General features: G+C 52.9%; 3 protein-coding genes across 16 annotated transcripts in view; 2 read left to right on the top strand and 1 right to left on the bottom strand.

The window, feature by feature from the left end:
* The first annotated feature begins 1,017 nt into the window (after positions 1-1,017).
* On the top strand, positions 1,018-21,892 carry ZDHHC1 (zDHHC palmitoyltransferase 1). Of its 8 annotated transcripts, none has more exons than XM_040498326.1 (12): positions 1,026-1,310; positions 7,589-7,635; positions 9,025-9,267; positions 14,008-14,183; positions 15,775-15,876; positions 16,291-16,415; positions 16,495-16,671; positions 16,941-17,053; positions 20,686-20,768; positions 21,012-21,099; positions 21,230-21,308; positions 21,412-21,892. In XM_040498326.1, the coding sequence occupies exons 2-12, from the start codon at positions 7,627-7,629 to the stop codon at positions 21,693-21,695; spliced, it is 1,479 nt and encodes a 492-aa protein (XP_040354260.1). In that variant the 5' UTR covers positions 1,026-1,310; positions 7,589-7,626; the 3' UTR covers positions 21,696-21,892. The 8 variants fall into 8 exon arrangements, with proteins under 8 accessions (XP_040354264.1, XP_040354262.1, XP_040354267.1 ...); XM_040498327.1 differs by having other exon boundaries at positions 1,028-1,310; positions 16,513-16,671; XM_040498328.1 differs by lacking the exon at positions 21,012-21,099 and having other exon boundaries at positions 1,021-1,310.
* A 963-nt stretch (positions 21,893-22,855) lies between these two features.
* On the top strand, positions 22,856-26,523 carry TPPP3 (tubulin polymerization promoting protein family member 3). The gene is made up of 4 exons (XM_040498362.1): positions 22,856-22,968; positions 25,399-25,592; positions 25,708-25,861; positions 25,981-26,523. The coding sequence occupies exons 2-4, from the start codon at positions 25,405-25,407 to the stop codon at positions 26,167-26,169; spliced, it is 531 nt and encodes a 176-aa protein (XP_040354296.1). The 5' UTR covers positions 22,856-22,968; positions 25,399-25,404; the 3' UTR covers positions 26,170-26,523.
* LRRC36 (leucine rich repeat containing 36) overlaps positions 22,902-27,163 on the bottom strand; it is a 60,153-nt gene continuing 55,891 nt past the window's right edge. For 6 of the 7 annotated variants that reach the window (XM_040498302.1, XM_040498306.1, XM_040498307.1 and 3 more), the window contains one exon: positions 22,904-23,007. In XM_040498302.1, the coding sequence (XP_040354236.1) occupies positions 22,994-23,007 (14 nt within the window). In that variant the 3' untranslated portion in view covers positions 22,904-22,993. Of the gene's footprint in view, positions 23,008-27,163 lie in introns of all 7 variants that reach the window. The other variant, XM_040498305.1, reaches the window with a different exon arrangement.

Below are 27,163 nucleotides of genomic sequence, written 5' to 3'. Positions count from 1 at the left end.
GGAGTTGTTAATGCATGTGGCGCATGCATTTTAGGCATAGGGATGTTTTCTGTCCAGCCCATTCTAAGCTGATAGCAGCCAGCTGCTCACCATTTTAGGGCCGTGGAGATTTGGAAGACAAAGGTTCTTCCTGTTTTTTGAGAAAGCCTGAGCTCATGGGAGGGTCCATTTCCAGTGTTCCCAAGGAGAAAGGGAGAGGGAGCTTTCAGGGAAGCTGGGTCCAGCAGGGAGGTCTCCAAGGCAGGGGAAGGGAAGAGTCTTCAGGCCCTGCAACCAGGGAAGCAGGCACCTATCCCCTGGCAATCTTGGGGCATCAGGCACGGCCCCTTAGAGCCCAAACCTGGAAGTCCTGTGGTTGGGACAATGGCTGTGGCCTCAGTACCAGAGAGGACCCATGACTAGAGCGTGCTTCTCAGGCTGCTATTGCAGGAGATCCTGAGTCCTTGGAATAACCTGGGTAATAGGAGCCCAGCAGAGACCAAGACTGAATGTCCCACCAGTCTGGAAGAGGGGGCTCCCAGTAGGATTTCTGCTTAATTTAAAGGAAATATAGAAAGGAGATATTTTGTGCTGCATATTTTCTTTTATACTTCACATTTTATATTATGGGGAAACCTGCATATTTATTTGTGTATTTGTCTATACCTGTCTTTCCCTTAGCCTGTAATCTCCCTGAGGGGTAGGGATCTCGTGTTCCCCATGGTATGCCCAGTGCCCAGCACATACTCATTAAAGTGTGCAGGCTGACTGGGGGGTCTCCCTGACAGTGGTAGTCTCAGGGAGAAACTGAAGGGGGGCACGTTTGGGACAAGTTACGATTTCGAGAAGACAGCTGTGGAGTGAGGGTGGGGGAAAGTGGGTTTTCGAGGACAATAGTTGAAAGGGAACGGGGAACGCGGAGGCTCGGGTTCCAGGGATCCCAGCGGTCCCTGGTGAGCCCCGCCCCGAACCTTGGTGCCGGCGCGAAGCGACGCAGCGCGGTTTGGCCGCTGTGGGGCGCCGTAGCCCGCGCCGTTGCCAGGGGAACGGGCCCAGCTCCTGAAGAGTTCCATCCTGCCTCGGCCTGGCCTGGCGGGGCTGTACAGCCAGCCCGCTCCAGCCGGTGCCCGAGGACTTGCCCGCCCGGCCTCCGTCGCGCGGCCCGGGATGGGGCCCCGCTCCGGGCTGCGCCACCGCCTGGTCCCGAGGACCATCTCCGTTGTGAGGGTCTGAAGTGCAGCCACCGTGGGAGGGTGGGCGGCCAGGCGCGGGGGCTGAACTACCGGGTGACCTTGGCAGGGCCGAACTGGCTCGGTCGACGCGACGCGCAGGTGAGTAGCCCCCACCGCGGTTCTCACCTCGAAACCTGGCATGAGCCACGGGGTTGTGGCTGCAGCCGCTCGGCTGTGCTCTGCGCTCACCTTGGCCTGGAGCCCGCGGCCTGGGCTTCAAGGGACAGGGCAGAACGCGGGGCTTCCTTCTAGTATTCATCAGGTTCACATATCTGCATTGAGCAGATACTCAATATACACAGTATTCTCAATACTGTGTGCCAGGGACGGGGTCACTGAGGATTCCAGGAAACGGCACGATCTCCAGAACCCACAGAGTATAAAGGGGGGTGGGGTGGGCAGGCTCCAGATAGACGACTGTGTGATTTTCGCTCGAGATAAGTACTCTGGTGACGTCATGGAGGGGGCGGGGGTGGTGTTCTGGCAGGGTCTCCTATAAAAGGTGACTTTGAAGCTAAGACCTGAAGGTTGAAAGGAACCAGAATTGTAAGTAGGGGAAGGGTGTTTCTGGAAGAGGGAAAAGCAAATGCAAAGGCAGCAAAGTACTATTAAGGAACAGAAAGGATGAGGGGAGCATTGAAGGATGCGATGGAGGTTTCAACTTTGTCCTAGAAGCAGGAGGAAACCATTGAAAAGTTTTGATGAATTTGAAGTTTTGAAAAGCTCACCTTCCTCTGGCTGCTGTGGGCAGTGTCCTTATGACAGGGCACACCAGCAAGTCATTTGAGGGCCATTGTAATTCTGCCAGTCTGTGTCTCCTAGAAGAACTTAGTCTCTCTGAGCCTCAGTGTCTTCATCTGTGAAAGGGGGATGTTATTCTGCATGTTGTTTATGAGAGAGAAAGTGAGACACCAGTCCATCCGAGACCAATGACAGAGGAGGTCTTTGGGAACAGTTTGAAATGACAGGACCTACCTCAGAGAGTTGTGAGGGATTATAAGTGCATTCTGTTAAAGTAGTTCCTGGCACAGAAAAAGTTCCCTCCAAATGGCCGTTATTACTGAAACTACATTGCTACAGGGGAGCAATGATGGAGGGTTGGATTAGGGTGATGGCAGCAGAGATGGTAACAAATGGTTTAATTTCTTTTATTGAAGGAAAGCTGGATTTAGAGATAGGTGTGGGGTGGTCTTTGCTTTTGTGGAACTGGTGGTTCACCATGGAAGATGGGTTTGTAAACGGATAATCACCATGAGTTGCAATAAAAGCAACATTGGTGCTTAGTTTTTGTTTTTTTTTTTTCTTTTCTTTTGTTTTTCTTGCTTTGTTTTGTCACAACTTTGCTCTTAACGACTGTTTCTTGGTGGGTGTTCCTCCAGGCTTGCTCCTACAATCATGTGAGTTGATTTCCTGGTTAAAATCAACAACCGTTGGCTCCTCTCATTGGCCTTTTTTCGCTCCATTGTTACTCCTTCCTTCTTGTCCCGTTTCCCTGGCTAAACCTGAATCCCAAACAGTTCCAGTGGTTGCTTCAGGAGGAGAATGGCACAGAAAATGTTTGCACACCACATCAACTCAGGAATGAGTGAGATTTCAGGGTTTTCTTGCTCTAGCATCAGACTTCTGTGTGTTGTTTATGTGAAGAGCCCAGCCACATCTGAGGCCAGTGACTGGACGGGTCTATGAGAACAGCTTGAAGTTCCAATTTATTTTCTGGGCATTGTCGTGAGGTGCATATCTTAGTCAAACTGGAGCCACTTCCCAGAATTTTAAGGCCAGAGACTTCTCTGGTACCTGGAGGGAATTTTAATAAAGTATTTGCATTTGCCCAAAACTTCTTTTATAAATGACTTTTTTTGCACTGTAAAACAGTGTGTACCATGCAGCATTTTTTTTCCAGCCTCTGTTTAGGTTTAAATTGGACATCTGTTAAATCTTAGTGAAAATTATTTTATTTTATTTAAAAAAATTTAAGTTTATTTATTTATCTTGAGAGAGAGAGAGCGCGAGCAAGCGAGCTTGGGGGAGGAGAGAGAGAGAGAGAGAGAGAGAGAGAGAGAGAGAGAGAGAGAATCCCAAGCAGGCTCCATGCTGTCAGCACAGAACCCACATGGGGTTTGAATCCACGAACTATGAGATCACAACCCAAGCCAAAACTGACTGAGCCGCCCAAGCACCCTTAGTGAAAATTATTTTAAAAGCAGATGCAAGGAAAAGTTGTTTAGAAATATCCATAGACAGGTGCCAGGATGGCTCAGTCGGTTAAGTGTATGACTCTTGATCTCAGCTAAGGTCTTGATCTCAGGGTCATGAGTTCAAGCCCTGCAAGAAAGCAAAAGAAATATCCATAGAAAATAATTCCTGTAAATCCTCTAGCTTTTCTTAGCAAACAGAAAAGATGGTTGTGAGCAAAACCATCCTGTTGCATGCACCTTCCCTTTGGGTTCTGGAGTCACAGGAGGCTGAGCTGACTTTTGGCTGAGCACTAGAACAGGGTCCTGCCCAGCAACTCCTCTTGTGCTGCCCAGAGGTCTGATTCCAACTTTGACAAGACTCCCAACAGCTCATAGGGAGCTCTGTGGTTCTTCCTCACAGCTCTGCAGTGGAATGATTCAGAGTTGCTTTCGAGGAGTGAGGAAGCACCGAAATAAAACTGAGCACTCTTTTTGCATGGTAGTTAGGTGGGATTTCCTTGTTTGTCAGGTGTGGTACAGGGCTCTGGAGCCCACAAGCACATTTGGTCTACGTGGCAGCCCAGTGGGCCAGGAGGGTAAGAGGTGACACCCCTTAATTATTTATCTGACACATTCTTTTTTTCAAAAGCATTGATGCATATGGTAAAAAAATTTCAAACACTGCACAGTAAAAGCAAGTCTCTTTCACTGCAGCCACTAGATCTTCCCAGAGGCTGTCCCTGTGTTTGCCTTTTTGCATTTCTTTCCAGAGAGAATCTATGCAAATTGGAACATACCCATCCCTGTTTGTTTTCACTTACTTGATATAGCATGTTCTACAACTGCCCACATCTTGCTTTTTCACTTCACTGTGTATCGAAGGTCATTTCATCCCTCATTGTTTTGATATTGTATAGCATTTCATTGTGTGACTGTGCCATAGTTTGTTTATATTGTTTTTTGTTCTTTATTATTGCAAACAAGACTGCTGTGAATCTTTGTGTACTTTGTGACTATATGTATAAGATAAATACCTAGAAATGGAATGACTGGGCCCAAGGGTATATGTGTTCTAAAGTTTGGTAGACATTGCCAAATTGCCTTCCAGCTACCTTTTTTTTTTTTTTAAGTGGGCTTGAACTCATAACCCCGAGACCCAAGAGTTGCATGCTCTAGTGATTGAGCCAGACAGGCACCCCCCAGCTAACTTTTTAAAAAGCTGAGTAAAGAAGACACCCAAAGAGTTGCCTCTGAAATTTGCCTCCGGGTTACCCAATCTGTGAGTGGCAGTGCAGGAACCAGAGCCAGGATCTGTTTCCAGGCCTTGTGCTCTTGCCTAGCTCCAACCTGCCTCTCTCCCTTGGTGGCTCAGGTCCCCAGGCCCTCAATCCCCCTCTAAGAGCCCTGTCTCTTCTTCTCTAACCCCTTCATTCTACCCTGCCAGGTCAGTGGCCTCCTCCTAAAAAGCCTCTTTAGTAATGAAATTGATTCTTTTCTGAAATCCTCAAACATTTTTCAGGAACACAGGGGTGCCCACAGCCTCTCCAGGGCTAGTATTTTTCACTTTAGTCTGGTTGTTTTGACAACGCCATTCATAAATCTTAGGAAACATTCCTAAATACTTTTTTGGTGGGAGGAGAGGTGGGCAAGAGGGAAGTGGATCAGTCATAGAACTATTCTACAGTTCATAATGAGAACTTGAAATGTTGACTTCCCTCATTTAAATTAGGCACATAAAGTAAGGTAGCCTAACTTTCTTTTGAAAATGCTATTTTAGGGTTTTAGCATAGGAATGTTAACAGGAAGAGATTAGTGTCATCTTAGCAATGACCTTTATCTTATTGGGACAAGGGAGGGGGCTATACAGCCCCTCTAGCCCACCTCAGAAGCCAGGTGGGTCCTTGGCTTACCCAAGGTGACCTTTACCCAAAGGTGGCGACTTTTGGCCTTAACACTCCTTGGGACCTCGTCACTCTTGTCTCCATCTCCACCAGTTTAACTCTGTGGTTTGTTCTGTGGCAGCAGAAGGTACATGAAGAAACTTTTACCAAGGCACACATACCTCTCAGCCCACCAGAGATGCAGCTGGAGGCATCGGTGGTTTAGGGGACCTTGTGGGCTTGGACTCCATCTTCTGGCCAATTCTTCCCAAAGCACAAGGCTGCTGGGCTGCTGCCCTCCCTGGGCCAGCCTGCTGTTGTGTCACCTTTCCCCTCTTGCTCGTGCCCTCTTCCCTACTGGACTAGAAGAAAGCTTTCTAAAACACCCACCACCTTTGTGTCGTTCCCCTGCTTTAAACTTCTTATGACTCCTTGTGGCTCTTTCAATAGTAGCCAGACTTCCTTGCCTGGCCTCCTAAGCCCCATGGGATCTGACCCTTCAGCTCCTCAGGGCTCATCTCCTTCTCTAGATCCCCCCTCCATGCACCCTGTGTTCTGTCACTCTGAATGGCTCACCCTTGTATGACCCATTCACCCACTGCCTTCATGTCTGTCTGGGCCCCCAGAAAGCAAGGCCCTGAGGGCAGGAGCCTGGTCTCATCTGTGTTTATATCTTTAGTGCACACAGGGGGCTGGGCCCCAAAAGTGCTGACTGGGCCAAGGTGTAAATGCACAGGCTGGCCAAGCTGTCCGGGAGCAGAGCCATGCGTCTTTCATTCTGGTCTTCTAGAGAAGTGCCGAGAGGGGAGGAAAAGCCAGAGAAGTTCCTGGGTCTGATGACAGTGCTTGGTCCCATCCCTGCCTGAGGCCCTATCTTGGATTCTCTCCTACCTCCCAGCCCTTTTAATCAAAGCCTTTTGGGCCAAAATAATTTGTAGCCACCAACCCCATAAGAGAAAACGTCATCAGGTAAGAGCTGGCTGGCCCAGGTTTTCCGGGCAGGTGGCATGCCTCCTGGCCAGCTTGGGTGTCTGCTCTGGGGTGCTGCTACTGCTGTACAGGACTCACCCAATAGCACCATTCCCCTTCCCTCTGTCTCACATGAGGGGCACCTCCCTGGGCCAGTTGTCCCCGGGTTTGGAGTCAGAGCCACCCCCAGGCCTCAGATGATGAGTCCTCCCACTTCAGATATTGGGGAGACAGAAGCACTGGGGGTGCCTGTGACCACTGCCACTCTGAGCAGTGGGGACATGTCAGTCATATGCCTCTGCTGCTTTCTTTAAAAACTTCCTCAAGGTGTAGGGCTGCACAGGTGTGAAGATGGCAAAAGGAAAGCTAGAATTTAAGGATCCTAATTCATGGGTTCCCTTCAAAGGAGTTTCCCTGGTGATGGTGTCACTGGAGAACGGATGTGCAAGCCACAGGGATTTGCCCCTGAGCAGAACCACCCACCTCAACTGTATTTACAGGGCTTCACCTAAAGACCTTTGAATTCCCAAAAATCAAGGACAGATTTGCTACCTCTGGGGACATTGAAAATAAAGTGGTACCTGCTTTTTTTTTTTTTTTTTAATTACCATTGTCACTTTGATCAAAGGTGAGACGGTTAGAATGACCATCCAGTGGCCCAGCTCTTATGACAACATGTTCCTTGGGACCACTGGTTTAAGAAAGCAGCTTCAACCAATCCCATTACTTTGGAAATTAACCTTGTAAGATATCAGATGCAGCAGCCTTCCTTTGGAGAGATCAGGAGAACCCAGAGGGCTATTTTAAGGGTAATTATAATATCTATCATTTACGAAGCATTTATGTGTCAGGGCTTTACTTACAGTGTTGCTGATCTATACACAGCACTAGGTAGCCATCCCTACCCCCATTTTTCAAATGAAGAAACAAGCCACTCAGCTAGTAAGTGCAGAGCCAGGACTTGAACCTAAATCTGTTACCTCCAAAGCTGGGGCTCTTTTTTCACTTTTCACTGTTTCTTTTTGAAGACAAAGCAAATGACCAGGAGATTCCAATTGAGTCCCTGGGAGAAAACTAAGGTCATCCCATTTAGCTTTGAGATAAGGCTGCTCAGAGATGAATATGGCGGGCTTGGCTTACAGGAGGCTCTGAGCCTCAGGTGGGATGAAGCAGTGGCTAAGTGTGAATGTCCGGCAGTCAGGGTAATAATAGCCAGTGGCAGGGGGAGCTGGGCAAGAGGTATGTCTCTGCATGGTGGCTGTGCAGATCGAAGGCAGGGCAGAGTGGGCCAGATGGCTCTGGGTGGACCAGGATTCCACACCATTTATTGCACCCACATTTCCCTTTATTTCAGATGATTTCAAGTCAGCAAACATTTACTGAGCACCTACTATGTACAAGGTATGTTTTGGGTGCTTGGGGAAGGGCATGTGGGGAGCAGGGGTAAGTGAATCACAGTACAGTTGCTACCCTTAGGGAAAATTGGCATAACAGGGAGCAGATGTGGGGATGACACAGGGTTCCAAGTGGCAAAGTGACTTGCCCATGAAAGACTGAACATGAGGGCCCCCTGACTCTGTTTGGGGCATCAGGGAAAGCTTCCTGGATTGGTGATGCTTAAAGTGGGCACTGAAGGCCAAATCACATTTTGTTGGGCCAAGATGTGAGGAAGGTGTTCCGGGTAGATGTGCTGAGGGGGGTCTGCTGTACTTTCTGATATAGTCAGACTCCTTGGCCCACAGGCATGGGCTCCCGAAAGGAGAGTCTAGCTGCCAGGGTTTTATCCCTTACTCCTGGCTATCCCACCAAGGGCTCTGAGTTGGCCTGTCTCCCCAGGTGTGGCGCTGCCTGCCCAGGCGCTAGTCCTCCCTCAGGCCCAGAAGATTCTGGAGGTGGGGCTCTTCCTCCAGTAATGACAGCACACCCTGCCTGCCTTGCATGTGATTTTGGCCTCTAGGCCAGGTCTTAGACTAAAGGATGGTGGGATGCGGGTGGGGGAGTGCTGCCACCTGGTGGTCTGGCTGTGGAGGAGGCCCAGCCTTCTCTGAGCGAGCTCTCAAGTGAGTCAAAGGCCATCAGCCCACTTGTCTCTTCTCAGTGCACTAGGCCCAAATTTACCTAGAGAAACATGGTCTTTTTTGCTGCTGGAAGGAAGCAAGGGGGTATCCTTCCTTCTCTTGCATGCTGGCCCCTCCCCAGCCAAGAAGTCTGAGGCACAGGGGAGATGGTTTAAGGGCTCCCCCACGCCCCATCCCCGCTGTTCCCAGCCTCTCTCCTAAAGGGATTACGTGCTAACCCAAGGGCAGACACCAGACCCCCTTCTGAGCACCCCTAGTCCATGTTTCCTCTAGCAAAGAGTAAGGGGGCCCTTTCTGACACTTGCATTTGGGCCTCAGGACAGAGGTGACTAACAGAATCAGCATGTGTTCTCATTGCTCTGGCCCCAGCCTGATATTGTTACCAGATGAGAACATGTCTTACTGGGCTTAACTCTGATGGCTGTGGAGACAGCACTTTGAGTATCAGGCAGCCACACTGTATTCTGAATAAACCCTGGACCCTCCTATCTTGTCCTGGCCAGGGCTGGGGCCAGAGCTTGCTCTGGGGCTTTGAGAAACACTCCACTACCACCTTCCCCCATGGCCTGTCTTCATCATGCTAGGGCCCCAGTTCTTCTGCAGAGTAGCTGGGAGATGACTTCACATCCCGGCCTGCTCTCCACATGGGGCTCTGGGCTCCAGCCCGGGCCTCCTTAGGCTAATGCTTTCTCTACTTTTCCTTCCTCTGGAGATGAACGTCTGCAACAAGCCCTCCAACAAGACAGCCCCTGAGAAGAGTGTGTGGACAGCGCCTGCACAGGCCAGCAGACCCTCCCTGGAGCTGCAGGGCCAGCGGTCCCGCCGGAATGGGTGGAGCTGGCCCCCTCACCCGCTCCAGATTGTGGCTTGGCTGCTGTACCTCTTCTTCGCTGTGATTGGCTTTGGGGTCCTTGTTCCCCTCCTGCCTCACCACTGGGTGCCCGCTGGCTATGCTGTATCCTTGGGAAAGTGTGGGGCTAGTACATGGAAGAACTGGGGCAGTGGATGGAGGAACATGGCAGAGGCCTGAAGCTGGGCTCCAGAGCCCCACAGAGTGCAGGCAGGCCCCCTCTCTGCCCAGGAGCACCAGCTGCCTCCCTGCCTGGTTTCCAATCCCCATCTGACCCCTCTGCCTGATGGGGTGAGCAGATGGACCTAATGTACCTTGGAGCATTTAAAGCCCACACAGCTAGGAACCTTGTCAACTGAGATACCGCAAGAGTGATCACAGAAGAGAGCCTTAATGTTAATTGTGTCCAGAGCTCGACAAGGGATAGAGAGTAATTATTCCATTTACAAAAGAATCTTTCACTTTTCAAAAAGAGTCATGGTAGAATTCTTTTACATAGTAAGTTTCCTGGTATATTTAAAATGTGGTTTTATGTACAGTCAGATAATTATGCTGTACCCAGGACTGTTTAGGAGCTCATTGGTTTTGTAAACCAGACTCTTAGTGTGAAGCTGAGTTGACAAGAGGAGGGATAGAGATGCCCTGGAAACTCGTGGGAACAGTGACAAACACAAACTTGCCTGAGCCCAGTGGTATGACTCCCCCAGCCTTGGCCACAACCCCCAGGAGCCGAGGACGTGGCTGCAAGGCTAGGAGATTGGGGTGTAACAGGTGGCTATATGCCCCTGTCCGGAGGGTGCCCAGAAGAGGGTGCCCTCATGTGTGTTCTTCATGAAAATGATTTCTTGGGCTTCCTGGGGGAGAAGGGCGAGGGTGGGCTAAAGGAGGTTAGCAGAGATTAACTTGAAAGCTCCGGGCGTAGGGTCAGCAGCCGAGGTTGGTCACAGCTCAGTCCCTCAGGGGTCAGACAAGGCTGAGCAGCTTCGGCCAGCTCCCTGGTTCTCAGCCTCCTCCTCTGTCTGACAGGAGTCCTGCCTGCTTCGCAGAGGAAAGGAGCACCGAGGGTGTGTGTGTGAGCACCAGAATATGTGAGCCAGAAGTGTGAGTGTGCTTTCTTGGGAAACCACAGAGCCCTTGGCTGGTGCGTGACAAGGACAAACATGTGGAGAAGGACTGTAGAGAAGGTTGTTGTCCTCAGACACCAGCAATATCGCTGGGGGGGGGGGGGGGGGCTTCCTGGTTCACTAGGACCCAGGGCCTAGTCATCAGCTGTGTAAATGGAACACTGGCCTTTCCCTGAGGGGACCAACAGGACTTAGACCTTAGTGCTCTTAAGTAGAGTGGTTCGTGAAATATTCCTCCCATGATCTGGAATGGGCATGCCCCTCACTCAGGATTATCTGGGCTTCTACCACCAGGATACCTGGGAAGCCAGATTCATAACTACGTGGTTGCAGTGAGTACAGTCAGAGCAAAAACAGTAAACAAGAGTAGCTAGCATCTGTTGAGCATGTATATGTGCCCGGCACTGTGCCAAGCCCTGTATGTGGATTATATCATTCAATCCTCATAATAATCTATAAGGAAGGTGTTCTCCCCACTTTACTAATGAAGAAGTCAGGGCTCAGAGAGTTTAAGCGACTTCCTGAGGTCACACAGCTGATACCCACCGAGACAAGAAGGGCTGCTCAGGCAACCTGACTCTGAGGCAGTGGGACGATTTAAGGGTTTTGTCCTCTCCACATTCATTCCTTTGGGCAACGTGGAGGCTCACAGAGCCACCAGGATTGGCACTCCCACTTCTAGGCCTGTATGCTTCTCCTTCCTTCCATCAAAGCCACCTTCCTTATGAAAACTTCCTCAGGGCCCCTGAGGAATGAGGTAGGGCAATGGTGTGTAGCAAGTACCTACCTGGGGCCTGGAAGTGGCCTGGGACCTACCGTTGCAAAGATGAGTAAGACAGGCCCCCAGCCCTGGGGTGCTCAGCCTGCCGCTGGGGGAAAGCCTTGTAGATTAGAGATCATCACACGGTAGGTATGAGGGTAGGAGCCATACAACAGATTATGGGTGTAGGAGGAGGGCTGTCTAGACCAACACCACCGTGGGCTCAGATGCGGATCTGCTATGTGCCCATCCTCCTCTGTGGTCACCTTTCTGGGTACTCTTGGCTCTGCCCCTTTCCTTCATCATCTATATCCAGTCAGTCATCAAGTTCTGTGGATGTTAGCTCCTAAATAGCTATCCAAGCTTGCCCTCATTCCTCCCCACTGCCATCTGCCCCTCTTACCTAGATGACTGTTTTGTTTCCAAATAGGCCTCCCCCCACACACTCTTGGGCCAATCCATCGGTGTCCACCCGTGTTCCTGCAGCAGATTGCCCTTTCAAAATCCAAATCTGATAAAGTTGCTCCCCAGCTTAACATCCCATAATGGCTTCTTCCTGTCTTAAGAAATGATGTTCAAGATCCTCAGGACTCTTCATGTTCTGGGTTCTGTCCATCTCCCCAGCCTCTTACATTATTTCCTCTGACACCACTGGTCTCTTGGCTGGAAGGCTCTTGACTCTCTCCCTACCCGAACACCCAGCTAAATAAGAAGTCCAGAACCAGCAGCCCACAGGCCTGTTTGGCCTACAGATTTTCTTTTCTTTTCTTTTTTAAAGTAGGATCTATGCCCAGAGTGTGGCTTGAACTCACGACCCCAAGATCAAGAGTCACACGCTCAACCAACTGAGCCACCCAGCTGCCACCAGATTTTCTTTTTTATTAAAAAAATTTTTTAATGTTTATTTATTTTTGAGAGACAGAGAAGGAGCGCACACACACACACGAGTGAGGGAGAGGCAGAGAGAGAGAGACAGATCCGAAGCCGGCTCCACGCTGACATCAGAGAGCCCAATGTGGGGCTCAAACTCAAGGAACTGTGAGATCATGACCTGAGCTGAAGTCAGACGCTTAACTGACTGAGCCATCCAGGTGCCTCCAGATTTTCTTTTTTAATTGGGGGACAGTTAACACACAAAATGGACAGTCTTAAGTGTTCCTTTAGCAGGTGTATTTTAAGAATTATTTTTTGTCAACATTTAAAAAATGAGACCTCATAAAAATCCAGATTTCTAGTTCCTTTTGAAAAGTTAGAATATGGTGGTGTGTGCCCTTATTCTAGCATGGCAGCAATGAGCTGAGCTGGAACCACACACCAGCCACCCCTCTGGCCGGGACTCTACTTGGTCCCAGTACCCAGCCAAGCCCCTCCTATTTACATTATCTGTTCCTCTCCAAGTCTCAGCTGAGATGATGCTTCAGCTTTCCGGATCCCTTCAGATGAGGTTACTCAGTTGTAAATTCACATGGTCCCATGAACTTCCTTCATTGTAATCAACCCATTATTTGATTAACATATGTGTTTCCCATCAGACTGTAGGCTCCTTGGGGCGAGGGCCCAAGTCTGTCTTGCCCCTGGCATAGCCCTCAGAGCTTGGCGCAGAGAAAGGCCTGAGTGAACAGTCAAATGAATGAACCAGGGAGTGGTATGGGAGGAGTGTTGGAGCAGAAAACTAAATGTTTGCCTGCATTCAATGTGTCTGAAGAGAGGCTGGAATGGTGAGGAGTAGTGGGTGGTGATATCAGACAGGTGTGACAGGAGCCAGAGCAAGAGAAGCCTTGGCACTGAACAGAACAGTAAACTTTAACTTGAGAGCCATCGAGAGCCACTGTAAAAATTGAAGCAGGCAAGGCTTTATTTAAGCTATTCAGCGCTCACTTTGGGATCAAGTGAAGGGCAGGCTCAAGGGCACTGAGGCCAGAGGAACAGAGTCAGGAGACTGTGGAGTACCCAGGGAAGAAGTGAAGGCCTGACCCACAGCCAGGGCTGTCTGGCCTTCGTGGGCTGTGGTCCTCGTGTTCAGCTGTGGTGTAGCATATTAGGGCAGAGCCTGGCTCACACAGACATGTATGGAAATTTGGCCACTGGCAGGAGGAAGAAGAAGAAAAAAGGAGGTTAGGCAGCCGACTGATGGAGGGATGAATGATGGAAGGATATGAGGTCTGCCTGGTTAGCAAGAGGACAGATGGAGGGAGGGAGGGCAGATGGCTGTCTGGAACCTATTGGTGAATTTTTACAAATGTAGACTTTGCAGCAAATTGTCAGGATACTTGTCCCCTGCATTTGTTCTATTCACTGAGCAGATAGGTCCTGGATGATCTGTGTTTCAGCCCCAGGAATTAGCCAGGCTGCCCCTGGCCAGGCGCTGAATATGTCAAGCCATCCCAGAATCCTCAGCCCTAGGGCTCCAAGTACCTGGACTCCAGTCAGGGAGGCGGTGGGTATATTGGACCCTACCTACAAGTGATTCTCCATCTGGCCCAGCTGCTGAGAAAGGATGGCTGCTTCCCTCTCAGATCCGAATTCCTATGAAGGCAAGAGAAACAAACTTAGAACTTATATTTTGGGTCCTTGGGCCTTAGAGGATAATCTCTTTCAGTCTCATTTCACCATTTAGAATCTGAAACCAGATCAGATTCCAACATCAGACCAGCCTATGGCCTGTGCCAGGACTGGAGCAGTGAGGCCAGGGCCCTGTGGTTGGGCCGCTCAGCGACAGTAGGCAGTGCCTTGTGAGCTCCATTACCAGATGGCTCCTCTCTTCCATCTGGGGCATGGGTATGCTGAAGAGGTCTTTCAAGAAAGCTCTTGTGGGGCTGGAGGTAAGAGGTGGCACAGGGAGAGAGTCTCTGCATGAGGGAGTCATATGGAAGTGGAGAGCTGCTACCTGGCCCTGGGAAGTGGGGAAGAGGGGCTTCCAGCCAGCAGAGTGTGGAGTGAGTCTTTAACCTTCTGGGCCAGTGCATGGGCGCCATCTTTGCCGGCCACCTTGTGGTTCACCTGACTGCTGTCTCCATCGATCCAGCAGATGCCAATGTGAGGGACAAGAGCTATGCAGGCCCCCTGCCCATTTTCAACCGCAGGCAACATGCACACGTCATTGAAGACCTGCATTGCAACTTGTGCGACGTAGATGTGTGAGTGAGTGTGGACTGAGGGTGTGTGTGGGTGGTGATTGTGCCCCGGGGAACTGCCAGCGTACGTTCAAGGCGGAGAGGGACATGCCCAGGGCTTTATAGTTATGCTGATGCCTCAGAAACCTCGTGTTTTACACAGTCAAGAATCTTGACAGAGTGACAGAGAATTGGGTGAAGGAGGAGATTGGAAACAGAAGATGAGGAATGGCATTTCCAACAGTTACAGTAGGAGACACTTGGCACTGCCACAGACTTTTCTACTGACTGACTCTGCCAGTGACTCCCCTACCCCCATCTCTCACAAGCATTCCCAGATAGGGATGGGGAGGGGCACTAATGCTTGAGTACTTACTATGTGCTAAGTGCTTATGAACAACCCTACAGGGTGGGCAGCACCTCACCTCACAGAAGAGGAAGTGCCCAATGCTCATATGGGAGCCCAGTGCTCCCATATGACCTATGGCTGAGGTCATATGGCTATTGGGCAGCAGAGCTAGATTCACAATCCAGCCTGCCTGGCCCCCAAGCCCATACTGTTATCCTCAGTTACCCATGAGGAATCTGAAGCCCAAAGAGGCCAAGTGACTTACTCCAGATCATGCTGCTAGTGGGAAGGACAGTCAGAATTTGCAGAGCCCATGCCTCCTTGGCTGTTCTGGACTGCCTCCCTAGGTCCCTCCCTACTCTCCTGGAGCTTCCAGCCTCAGGCAGGGGATTGGGGATGGCGGTATGGTCCAAGGCTAGCTCTACATTTCTAATCTTAATGTTCACAGCCTGTTGAAGGGGTATGTCCCCAGGACAGAGAAAGAGGCAATGGCATTAAGGCACTGAGGAGTTTGGTGTCTGATCATCCTTTCCTTAACTAGGCACCAGTCAGTGCATTGCTCTTAAGTGGATGCTGTGGCAATGGCTGCCCACTCTGTTCTGTTCTGGGGGAAGGGGCTGCAGCTCACTCTCCCACACCCCTTTGGGCTTGCATTCCTAATGTGGCCTCACCTCCTCTGACCCCCTGCAGCAAACTGCTGTTCACCCAGATGTCAGCTTGCTCCTCTTCCTTTGGCTCCCTTTGGGTTAGCCTAGACAGACTTTTTCTGGCAGAGGTTTTCTGGAAGAATGCCAGTAAAATTCCCATAGACTGGCAGGGAAATAGGGACTCAAAAAATAGAGATGTCAGAAAAAGCAACGCAGGCCCCGGACCCAGCAGCCTTGCTCTCTTCTGCTACTTGGTGCCACACCTACATCGTCTCCTGGCTTGGCGCAGGGGTCCTTGCTTGGAAAAGAAGCCCCATTTCCGTTTCATACCACCATCACGCAGGTGCGCAATCCCTTAGCGGTTAAGTGTAATGCCTCCCAACCCCTCTACCTCCTACCCTGGCTCTTCAGAAGCCAGACCTCCTGTGGGTGCTCTGCTTCGCAGTGCCACCAGAGGGCGTGCGCGCTCCCCGTCGCCGTTTCCAGGTTCCGGTGGAGTGCGGGGTGGGTAACGCGCTCCAGGCCCGGCGTTCCGGTCTTCCGTGGCCCCAGCCCTGCCGGTGGCGAAGTGCGGGAAAAGCTAGCCGACCGCCTTGTGCCCCTCCACCCCCTCCCGCAGGAGCGCTCGCTCCAAGCACTGCAGCGCCTGCAACAAGTGCGTGTGCGGTTTCGACCACCACTGCAAGTGGCTCAACAACTGCGTGGGCGAGAGGAACTACAGGTGAGAGCGCGGCACGGGCCGCAAGGGTGCCTGCGGATGCACGGGTCCGAGTGTGAGCCAGGAACCCTGAGCTTGCATATGAGGCGGGGCAGGGGGCAGGGGGTGCGGTGCTTGGTGGACCTGTGCACTGGTGTGCATTAATGTGTTGGTCTGAGGGTGATGCTCCTGATGGCTGCCACCTGGGACTGCTGAGGGAAGGTTTGGGGGCTTTCTCCTGTGGGTCCACAGAATGGTGGGAAGCCTGCTGGGCTGGCTGCCCAAACTGATCTTTGCCCTAAGTCATTGACTTCGTGAGGAGTTGGGGCTGTGGGGTCAGAGGCCTGGCTCCCCTCCCAACCATGGGCCCTTCTGAGTTCTGGGCCCTTATCCAGCTGGAGCACCTGGGTGCTGACAGCTACCCACGGCTGGGCCCAGGCTCTTTCTACACAGTGTGGCATCTGCTTTACTGGGTGTCCTGCTCCTCGTGCTGGTGGCCACTTATGTCTTTGTGGAGTTCTTTGTCAACCCCATGCGGCTGCGCACCAATCGCCACTTTGAAGGTCAGTCCCGGCTCCAGTCCCACTTCCACCTTCCAGCCCTGGGCCTGTCCTAGTCATTGGTCACAGCCCGGATGAGCAGTCTGCCTGTGCCTTGCAGTCCTGAAGAATCACACAGATGTGTGGTTCGTGTTCCTGCCCGCTGCCCCTGTGGAGACCCAGGCTCCTGCCATCCTAGCCCTGGCTGCCCTACTCATCCTTCTGGGCCTGCTTTCCACAGCCCTGCTTGGCCACCTGCTGTGCTTCCACATTTATCTCAGTAAGTCCCCCAGCCCCCACTCACATATACCTATACCTGCCTTGCGGTGGATAGGGGTCCCTAGCCTGCAGGGACGTACCACTTGGGCCGTAGAACCCTGAAGCCATGCTCCTTTTTCAGTATTGGCTTTTGATGGTGGCCTGGTCTCACTTAATGGATTAGTGTATATGGGGACAGTAGTTTTCAGGCTGGGGCTGGGTACCCTCCCTTACCTTCTGAACTCTAGGATCCCCTTTCCACTGCACTGAGCCCTCTCCTCACCCCCTCAGTGTGGCACAAGCTTACCACCTATGAGTACATCGTGCAGCATCGCCTGCCACAGGAGGCAAAGGGGGCCCACAGGGAGCTCGAGTCATGTCCCCCCAAGATGCGGCCCATTCAGGTATAGAAGTCGCCCAGAGGGCTGAGGGGATGGGAGATGGGGCTTGGGTGTGGGAGGGGTGGTGGCTGTGCAGCAAGCAGCAATGAGACAGGGCAAAGGAAAGCAGGCCTGGAATCACAGTTGGAGCAGGGGAGCACCTGGAGGCAAGAGGGGCAAGGCCAAGCCTGTACTAAACACATGTCTGTTTGCTCAAGTGTGAGCACAGCCAGAGGAAGCCCTGTGTTTTCCCAACCCCATGTACATGCCTGTCTGGGCTCCGAGTATGTGCTGGAAGGCATGGGATGTGGGAGCTTGGAAGCGGGCAGGTTGGGGCTGCAGAAGAGAGATGGGTCAGTGACTGGGTCACCAGGATGGAGATGTCAATTCTCTCTACCCGTGACCCTGAGACCTTAGACTCATCACCTTCTTTAATCCTTAAAAGAGCCCATGAGGCAGGTAATATAACTGCAACCGTGTTGCAGATGAGCCTAACTCTGGGTCTGCGAAGAGTTAAAGTCCCTACACTCTGAAGCAGGAACCCTTGTAGCCCAGCTACTGACCAGTCTATCCCCATTCCCACGCCCCATGGCTTCCTGAGGTCAGCAGCTGGAGGTGGGGGTGGTCCAGTTCTTGGAGCCCCCAGGGACTGGGAAGGCAGGGGGCCCAGGCAGGCCTTGCTGGGAAGGCTGAACTCTGGATCCCAAGTCCTCATGGCAACTAGACACAAACACAGGCTGGTGGGCGGGTTGGGAGAAGGCTTGGGACCCGGCCTCTCCTGTTCTCATTGCCAGGGGTAGGGCCTGGGAGGCCCGGGGGGAGTGTTGACTTTTGGTGGTGACCCCCCTGCCACACCACTATGTACACACACTGGTGCCTGGCATTGAACCCTTGTAAGCACAGTGGCAGCTATCCTCGGAGTGGGCATCCCCTAGGCAGGAGACTTTCTCAAGCTTCATAGTCATTACCCACTGAGGCAGGACTGGTCCTAAGATGCTTAGACTACAGGGATCTAGGCCCCTGCCCTGTAGTCACTGCTTGCCTAGGCTTTGGAGTCAGGTGTGCCCGCAAGGGCATTTAATACCATCTGTATGTGACCTGAGGGAGGCCTCCCCAGGAAGAGGAGGGATGTGTTTGTCCCATTGCACAGAGGAGAGTTCTGAGGCTGAGAAGTGCCATTTACCATTCAGGAATGTGCACTTTTTTTTTTTTTTTGGTCAAATTTTTATTTAAATTCTAGTTAACGTATAGTGTAATATTGGTTTCGGGAATAGAATTTAATCACTTACATACAACATCCAGTGCTAATCATAAGTGCCTTCTTAATACCCATCATCCATTTAGCCCATCCCCTACCCACCTCCCTCCATCAACGCAGTTTGAGGAATGTATACATTTAAAAAAAATTTTTTTAACTTGTTTTATTTTTTAAAGTTTACATCCAAATTAGTTAGCATGCAGTGCCACAATGATTTCAGGGGTAGATTCCTTAGTGCCCCTTACCCATTTAGCCCATCCCCCCTCCCACAACCCCACCCGTAACCCTCAGTTTGTTCTCCATATTTATGAGTCTCTTCTGTTTTGTCCCCGTCCCTGTTTTTATATTATTTTTGTTTCCCTTCCCTTATGTTCATCTGTTTTGTCTCTTAAAGTCCTCAGATGAGTGAAGTCATATGATTTTTGTCTTTCTCTGACTAATTTCACTTAGTATAATACCCTCCAGTTCCATCCACAGAGTTGCAAATGGCAAGATTTCATTCTTTTTGATTGCCGAGTAATACTCCACTGTATGTATATATGTGTGTGTGTGTATGTATATATATATATATATATATATATATATATATATATATATACACCACAGCTTCTTTATCCATTCATCCATCAGTGGACATTTGGGCTCTTTCCATACTTCGGCTATTGTTGATAGTGCTGCTATAAACATGGGGGTGCATGTGTCCCTTCGAAACAGCACACTTGTATCCCTTGGATAAATGCCCAGTAGCGCAATTGCTGGGTCGTAGAGTAGTTCTGTTTTTAGTTTTTTGGAGGAATGTACACATTTTGAAGCTGAGAGAGGATCCTGGGGACAGCTGTGATGAAGGGAAGGGGGTTTGAATGGGGATACCCTGGTATACCCTCAAATTTCCCCAGATGGCTAGGACCTGGCTCCTGTCCCACCCTGGCCCCTCAGGCTTCTGGGACCATCCTCTAACTGCTGCTTCTCCCACCCTGCCTTGCTTCTGGAGCCCAGGGGCACCAAGAAATGCTTTGCCCCTCTTTGCTGGGCCCTGGAGGGGTGCCGAGTCCATACTGGGGGAAGAGAAAAGATGGGGGAGGCCAGATTACCGTGAGGTCCCAGTCATTACCTTGAGGTTCTAGTTCTTGTGACTGGCCTCTGAACGCTTCTTTCCCAGTGCTCCTTTCCTGAGGCTGGCGCCCCCACACTACTTTACAAAGGGCTAGTCTGGGCCTTGGTTGGGCATGAGACTTACTCTGGACTTCAATCTCTGCATCTGTGCAGGCAGCCCATGGCCAGCTGGGCTCTATCCCCCAGATCTTCCAGGGCCCTGAAGGCAGCCTCCCCACCCCCACCCTGAGCAGGAATGCGGGAGGGGCCCCACTCTAGAGCCGTTGCCCCCAAACATAGGCTTGTTTTAGAGACGGCATTGCTGTTACAGTGTCATCTCTGCATTAGTCAGGACGCCTTGGTCTCCATGGAAACAACTGTTGAACAGGCGACAGCTGTCCCGGTGCCCCCCCTGCCCCCCCCCCCCCCCGGTAGGGGTGCAGCATCATCCTGGCTCTGCCCTATACCCTCCACACCCCACCAGGGTTGGCTTTTTCCTCGCTTTTGTCTCCTCACCTATAGTCCTTATGAGCGTCCTTTGTGCTCGGTGGCAGGCTTAGGCCACTTCTGTGTCCTCCTGGCTTCAGGTCCCCTCACTTTCAGGGGTTGGTGCTGCCACTACAGTGTCACTGTGAGGATCAGTGACTAAAGTAGACACAGAACTTGCCCATAAGCCTGTTCCCAGATGGGGGCTGTGGTGCTGTTTTTTCCCACCTCTTAACTGCCTTCTCTTTTGGGGTGGGGGAGACCTCGCATGGTCCCACTAGTTCCCCCACCCAGGTAGCTAAGATTGTGGCTGGTACCCTGAGGACTCAGCTCCCATCCAGTCATGCACATAGCCTCAGGTGCACACCCCAGCGTATGAATGTCTGGCCAGTCTCCCAGCCAGGGAAACAATCAGGGAGACTAGAGCCCTGGGAGGAGCAAGAAGTAGGAGAGGGTTGCTCTGAGAGCCTTTTCCCCACCACCCACCTTGGCAGAGCAGACTGAGTACGTTGGACCTATGAGACTGGGGGTTCTCTGGAGGAGGTAGTTTGACTAGATGAAGTGAGGAAGATGGTAGGGATGGGGTAAGGCCCGGAAATGGGTGTTTTAAGCCTCAGCCTACAGAGGGGTTTTCCCAGCATAGCTGGGAAGCCTGGAGGACAGTCGGAAACCTCTGTGCCCAGACCTCCCACAGAGACCAGTGAGAAGTGGGGTATTGTGTACAGGATGGGGTGTCGGATACAGGATGGGGTGGGCTCAGGACCCAGAAGGCCTTGGATCCACACCTGGCCCCAGCCTCCCTGACCCCCACCTTCCCCAGGAGATGGAGTTCTACATGCGGACCTTCAGCCATGTGCGCCCAGAACCCCCTGGCCAGGCCAGGCCTGCCACCGTGAATGCCAAGTGAGTGCAACCTGGGCATGTGCCACCTGAACATCTCTCATTGGCATGGCAGGGACATCCAAGGTGGGAGAAAAGGGGTAGGTCAAGGCCAAAGTATAGGTCTGGGTCCAGCCTGGCATGCCCTTGGACAAATCAGTGCCCTTTTCTGTGTGCTAGGAAGGGTGGCTTATTTCAGAACATCCAGAGGGGTGGGATTTGAGGAAACAATGGGCATCCAGCACTTACCCTTCCACTTCCCCTTAGTCTTTCTCAGTTCCTTGCCACCCGAGGCCAAATGGAGCCCCCCCAACCCTCCTCCCCAGAGACTCTGCCTCCCCGGATCCGACCCCAGGTGAGGGGGACTGTGCTGGGCCCATGAGGAAGGGTATGGGAAAGAAGCCTGTACCCTGCCCCACTCCTCTCCTTCTTTGGGTGAAGTGGGGTTTGGGGAAGGGGCACTCAGGCTTCCCATGTCTCTGCAGAAAAAGAGGAAGCGGCGTGTGTATAAGGTGCCAACCTCTGGCACCTCGGATCGGGAATCGCCGCTGCCCAGGCTGCCGGGTGAGTGTCCCTTTCTGACCAGATCCTGAACTCCGAGGGAAGGAAAGGTAGGGCCCTGAGAGTGTCACAGCCCTAAGTTTCATATTTTCCTCCATCCATGCAGGGCCCAGGGGCCCAGGTCGCAGCTCCAGCTCATCATCAGATTCCGCGGGCGCCAGCCCAGTGCTTGCCACTGGACCTGCAGGCGCCTACCACTCGGCGTCAGCAGAGTCCATGGATGAGATTCCAGTGGCGCAGACACGCCTGGGCAGCGCTGCTCTGGCCACCCCTGGAGGCAGGGGCCGTGAGCCGGGGCTGGCGCTGCAGGTGCGTGCGCCCGCTGTTTTCGTGAGCCCAAGCAGCGGCGAGCCCGGGGCGCGGGGCGGTCCAGAGACCGGCCTACCTTAGCAGGGCGGAGAGGCAGGAGGGCCAAGGAGGACCGGCCATCCCGACTCTCTATGCAACACCCCCACCCTTGCCGCACCGAGTGCACTTTAGGGGCCCCTATGGCCAGCGGGATGGGTCCCCTTCTCCCATGACTCAGCAATACCCCCTCCCCCCCAACCGGCCATGATGCTCCAATAAATTTTTTTTTTAATGCTTTTGCGGACTTAGTGCATACTTCTCAATGGCAAGGGCCATAGGCCCTCCTGGAACTGGACCATTGTCAGTCGGTCTAGGGGCAGAGGGTAGGATGAGCCCCCTCATACACTGAGTGGCCACCTAAGTTGTCATATAGAGAGGTACACGAGGACCTAAGGTGCTCAGGTACAGGGCCCCCGTTGTATAAAGTCCTGGAAGGCTGCCTGGAGGAGGTTATCTGTCTTGAAAATAGGGTTTATACTTGAAAGGGAAAACAGGCTTTGGGATCCGGAGGCAGCAGAGGGGGCAGGGACTGTGAGGCCGACACCGGGGTGGAGTGGGAATAGAAGACCCCAGAAGTCTTTAAACTTCTTCCTGATGTTGGGATTACTGTTGGTGGGCTTGGGGATTCGTGATTAGTGCATTGGTCCCTCCTGCTCTCAGTGCTTTTGAGTGTGGCCCAATAATGCCACACGTTATTGGGAGAGCTGTGGCCTTGAGCCAGCTCTAGAACCCACTGCCATTGAGAGGAAGGGCTTTCTCGCTCCTCTGCCAGCCCTCTGCCCCCCCTTCCCCTCCCCCCTTCACTCTGGCTCCCGCTCCTGTTCCCAAACGGCCTTCGGTTGCCGCTCTGGGAATCTTCATCTTCCCTATGGAGGTGGGGGCCTGCCTTGAACTTTGGGCAAAGCCCCAGATGAGGCTCTTTTCCCGTTAGGGGTTCATCCGAGGACGTCCAGAGCTGCGGAGGGCTGGTCTCCAACGGGCGTGAAGGCCGTGGAGCTGCCCTGCGAGCTGCGGGGCTGATGATATCGCAGCAGCTCCGCCCCCGCTGAGCGCAGAGGGGGAGGGGTCCGGTGGGTGGGGCTAGCGTGACCTTGGTCATTCTCCCGCCGAGACAGCCCTGGGGGTGGGACTCGCCGTCTCTATGGAGACCGAGAAACAGGGGATAATACGGCGGAACCGCCCAGGCTGCAGTCCCTCCCTGGAGCCGGCAGGGAGCAGAGCTGCGGAGCCGCCTTGGTCTCCCGCGTCCGTCGGTCCATTCTTGCGTCCTTCTGTCCATCGAACGAGCACAGTAGGAGCAGCCACGAGGTAGAAGGTAAGAGACTACAGCGCCGACCACTCTAATCAGTATCCTGCACAATAAGGAAGAGGGTGGGGTGGGAGCGCCCTGGAAGGGGTCCCAACCCCAGATGGTACCGAACTGAGGACACCAGCTGAGCGGCCCTGCCCTGGGCCCCAAGCGTTCCTCCCCCACCTCCTTGCCCTGCTGATTGATGACTCCAGCTGTCCCAGTGGGAGTCCGCGGGTGGCCCCAGTTCTTGGGTGTGGCCGCTCCATCCTTGGCCTGCAGACTCCTGGGACTATGGCCTGCGACCTGGCTCCACCTAATCAGTACCAAGAATCCCTTCTTCCCATAACAGGAGTGAGCACTGGATGCAGGATCCTGTCAGTCAGTCTGGGACAAGCATCTATGCCCCAAAACCTCCCCGAGACTTTACAGTTGGGTGGCGTCTCTGGATCTGTAGTGGGAGGTTGGAGTGTAGAGAGAGGGAAGAGGAGTGCTGTGTGAACCTGGGATTGTGGGTCCATAGAGTCGCGACAATGTGGGGACAGCGGGGACCCCTAGGCCCAGAAATTGCAACTTAGGGATAGTGAGGATGGTCACTGGGAGGGGGCTTTCATTGTTAAGGCCAGTGGTAAATGGAAGGGGGTGTAGTTCTGTAGGGGCCCAGGCTATGGTAACTGGAGGCCTTAGGATAGATAAAAGGCAGAGGTAGAAGCTGTTTGCTGAGGACATGACTTAGGGTGTGTTCAGGAGGCTGCAGTGGAGGTTTGGGGTGTGTTCGGGGAGTCTCAACATGGGGTCTCTCAGTGTAATACCTGGGAGTCTGGAAATGCAAGTCTGTGGGTTTGGACACTGAGGGGTTTCAGGGCAGGGTTGAGCATGAGGCCAGAAGGCTTGTGGGTGTAAGGATGTGGTCAGAGGCTACAAGTGTACAGAGAGGGGGTGAGTTGTGAAGCTCTGTTTAGGGGGCTCAGTAAGGGCTGTGGGTATGTGGATAATGAGCCTTAGTCCCAGGGCTGGGGTGTGTGTGTGGACGGGGGTCGCTGCAGTGGAGGTCTGAAGGTGTGGTCAAGGAGGCCTCAGTACTGGGCTGTGTCACACGTCATAGCTGCAGTGCAGGGCTGTAGGTGTGGGCAAGGGGCTGCAGGGAGGCTGTGGGGGGTGTAGGAGGGACACTTTATTGCAGGGCTAAGAGTATTATTGGCGGGTTTCTGTACGGGGCTGTTAGTATATGTGTGGCCGTGGGTGCTGAGGAAATGGTCCGGGCCCTCAGTCCCGAGACTGGTTAAGGGTCTGGTGGGGGGAATAAGGCTGAGAATGTGGAGAGCCAGGGCTACATGCATTCAGCTGTGGGAATGTGGACGAGTGTGGCCAGGGGCTTCCATGGAAGACTGAAGGTGTAGACACTGGGGAAGTGTGCTTCACTGTAGGGCATAGGTGTGAGGATTACAGGACCAAGGCCATACCTGCAGTTGCCAACATGCCTCTGGGGGTTGATAACTCTACAACCCCTACCCAGTCTAGTCTCCTAATCACCTGCTCCTCTTAAACTCTACAGACTGGGAGGTTACAGCCCCAAATGGATGGCAAGGGACCAGGAAGCCACGGTTGTGCCCCAGGCACTGGGAGTGCTGCTGTGCCCCACCCGTGGGCCCGTTCCCTAGCCCAGCCCAGCCCAGCAACACTGGGAGCTTCTCCCTGAGCCGCCCTGACACCATCCTGCCCTTAGCAACATTCTCCAAGCAGTACTACCCTCCCTTAGCAACTGTCTCCAGGCTTCACAAACTGTGGCCAGGCCAGCCCCAAACTCCCGCTCCCCTCGTGTTTTTGTTTAACAGCAAATAGTAACAAGGTCCTGGCTGGCCTAGCTGCACCCCTGCCTAGGGCATGCACCCCTGCCCATGATCTGGCTCCCTTCTCAGCATGGACTGGGTCTTTCTGGGTCCTCATGACTCTGACAGAGACCCTGTCCTTACTAAATACCTGCCCAACCAGCAGCCTGGCCTGGCCCTGACCTAGCTTGGCATGGAACTCCCAGGGAGGGGTGCCTGCTCTGCCACCCTCACTTCTACCCAAGCAGGCCTTGTGCCAGGGTCAGACAAAGCCATGGCCCCAGCTGTTGCCCTCACAGTCTTTCTGGACAGTGCCACTCTGTTCCCAGCCTGGTGTGGGCATCATGATTTCACCTTCTGAACTCCACTCTAAGCCAGGGCTGGCATTAAGTGACAGGACCTTTCAGGGCTTCTCCTTGGGACTCTGAGGCCCAGGGACACACTGAGTGCTGGCCCCTCTCCCCAGGCAACTCCGTCTCCAACTCTGAGGGTATGTGGCATAAGTGCCCCATAACTCAGACCTTGGTAGGTTTTGAGGTAGAAGCAGTGATGTTCTCTGCCTTGGGGAGAGGAGGGGCAGCTTGGCTGGGAGGTGACTGAGGTGGGTGCCCCCCCCCCCCCCCCACAGGGTAGCATGGCAGCAAGCACAGATGTGGCTGGGCTGGAGGAAAGCTTCCGCAAGTTTGCCATCCATGGTGACCCCAAGGCCAGTGGGCAAGAGATGAATGGCAAGAACTGGGCCAAGCTGTGCAAGGACTGCAAGGTGGCTGATGGAAAGGCCGTGACAGGGACCGATGTCGACATCGTCTTCTCCAAAGTCAAGTGAGCCCCAGGCAGTCCTTGCTTCTAATGTTCCCAGAAGGTGGGGAACTGGGAGGCTGGAACCAGGGAAGACGTGGAAAAGGGGGAAAACTCATGGTGTCCACATACCTTGCAGAGGAAAGTCTGCTCGGGTTATCAACTATGAGGAGTTCAAGAAGGCTCTAGAAGAGCTGGCAATGAAGCGATTCAAGGGGAAGAGTAAGGAGGAAGCCTTCGATGCCATCTGCCAGCTGGTGGCAGGCAAGGAACCAGCCAATGTGGGCGTCACCGTAAGTACCCTGCTGGTCTCGGGTGGCCACTGAGGGGGATATGGGGAATCACAGCTGGGGGTGGCGGTCTGGGCTTCCCAATGCCAGGTGCCCTTGGAGGAACAATTCTGTCCAAACAGAAAGCAAAGACAGGAGGTGCTGTGGAACGGCTGACTGACACCAGCAAGTACACAGGCTCCCACAAGGAGCGCTTCGACGAGAGCGGCAAGGGCAAGGGCATTGCTGGGCGTCAGGACATCCTGGATGACAGTGGCTATGTGAGTGCCTACAAGAACGCAGGCACCTATGATGCAAAGGTGAAGAAGTAAGGCCTGGGAAGGCCCACAGCATGGCTGCCCCCAGCAGAGGCTCAGGCCTGGGCCTAAAGGGCACATGGAGCGAGAGAGCCCTGTCCCTTCCCTGCTGGACCTCCACCCAGTGCTTCCTGCCCAGCCCCAAGGGCCAGCCCACCAGACCTCTGACCCAGACTGCTCTGCATCCCCTTCCCCTTCCCTCCCTGACTTCTGGCTGTCTGGGGAGGGTCTGTGCCTGTAGCCTCACTGCCCCAACCTAGCCCTGGGCATGGCTAACCCCTTGTGTGCTTGCCTCATATTTAAGCTGCTGCTCTGGCCAAGTGCCTAATTCTTACCCAGACCTCAATAAAGATACCTTTTGTACCAATATAACCTGGTCAGGTATATGGTAATGGGGATAATGACATTCACACCCTGCTGACCTCTCAGTGTTACCACCCGCTTGCAGATCACACTCTGCTGATCTTTCCACTGGCAGCCCTGCCCAGAAGACACATACCAGGTCCCTTCCATTAGCACAAAGCCAAATTACCTGAGGATGCTTCTTAGGGAAATATAAGGCCTTTCACCTCAGCCCTGACCCACAATCCTAACATCATATCTTGCTCTCCTGCAATTAGGGCTCAGTCTTGGCCTCTCTAGGAGAGAGGAATGAGCAGACTAGGCCTGGCCAAGGTGCTGGGCAGGGTCCAGTGCCAGGCCTCAAGTCTAAGCCTGCTGACAGGTCCTCAACTTGATGGGGCTACCAAGGTAAGTCATTTCTGGGGTCCAGCTCAGAATACCAGATAATGCAGGAGCAGCAAGAACCTTCAAGAGTGGATAGTCCAACTCCATAATTTTATAGCTGAGGAAACTGAGGCCCAGAGAGTGAGGGGAATTTTGCAGAACAGAGCCAAGAACCATGCCTCTTGCCTCCCAGGCCAGGCTCTAACACAGCAGTCCCCAACAGTGATTTCCAAAAATGGGGTTCCATGGCCAGTGATAGAGCCTGGCATCCAACACCAACCTT

This window comes from Herpailurus yagouaroundi, unplaced genomic scaffold (assembly GCF_014898765.1).
Source record: "Herpailurus yagouaroundi ecotype Mexico unplaced genomic scaffold, PumYag 190, whole genome shotgun sequence".
In the NCBI taxonomy this organism is placed as follows: domain Eukaryota; kingdom Metazoa; phylum Chordata; class Mammalia; order Carnivora; family Felidae; genus Herpailurus; species Herpailurus yagouaroundi.
Note: the sequence above shows the minus strand (reverse complement) of the source record. Positions and strands in the feature narration are given on the sequence as shown.

Excerpts from the sequence above, each read along its gene's own strand:
- ZDHHC1 (XM_040498326.1), top strand. Across the intron at positions 21,100-21,229 it reads CTCCCCGGATCCGACCCCAG|AAAAAGAGGAAGCGGCGTGT; the intron begins GTGAGGGGGACT and ends ATGTCTCTGCAG. Across the intron at positions 21,309-21,411 it reads GCCGCTGCCCAGGCTGCCGG|GGCCCAGGGGCCCAGGTCGC; the intron begins GTGAGTGTCCCT and ends CCATCCATGCAG.
- TPPP3 (XM_040498362.1), top strand. The coding sequence starts at position 25,405 with ATGGCAGCAAGCACAGATGTGGCTGGGCTGGAGGAAAGCTTCCGCAAG. Across the intron at positions 25,593-25,707 it reads ATCGTCTTCTCCAAAGTCAA|AGGAAAGTCTGCTCGGGTTA; the intron begins GTGAGCCCCAGG and ends CATACCTTGCAG. Across the intron at positions 25,862-25,980 it reads CAGCCAATGTGGGCGTCACC|AAAGCAAAGACAGGAGGTGC; the intron begins GTAAGTACCCTG and ends CTGTCCAAACAG.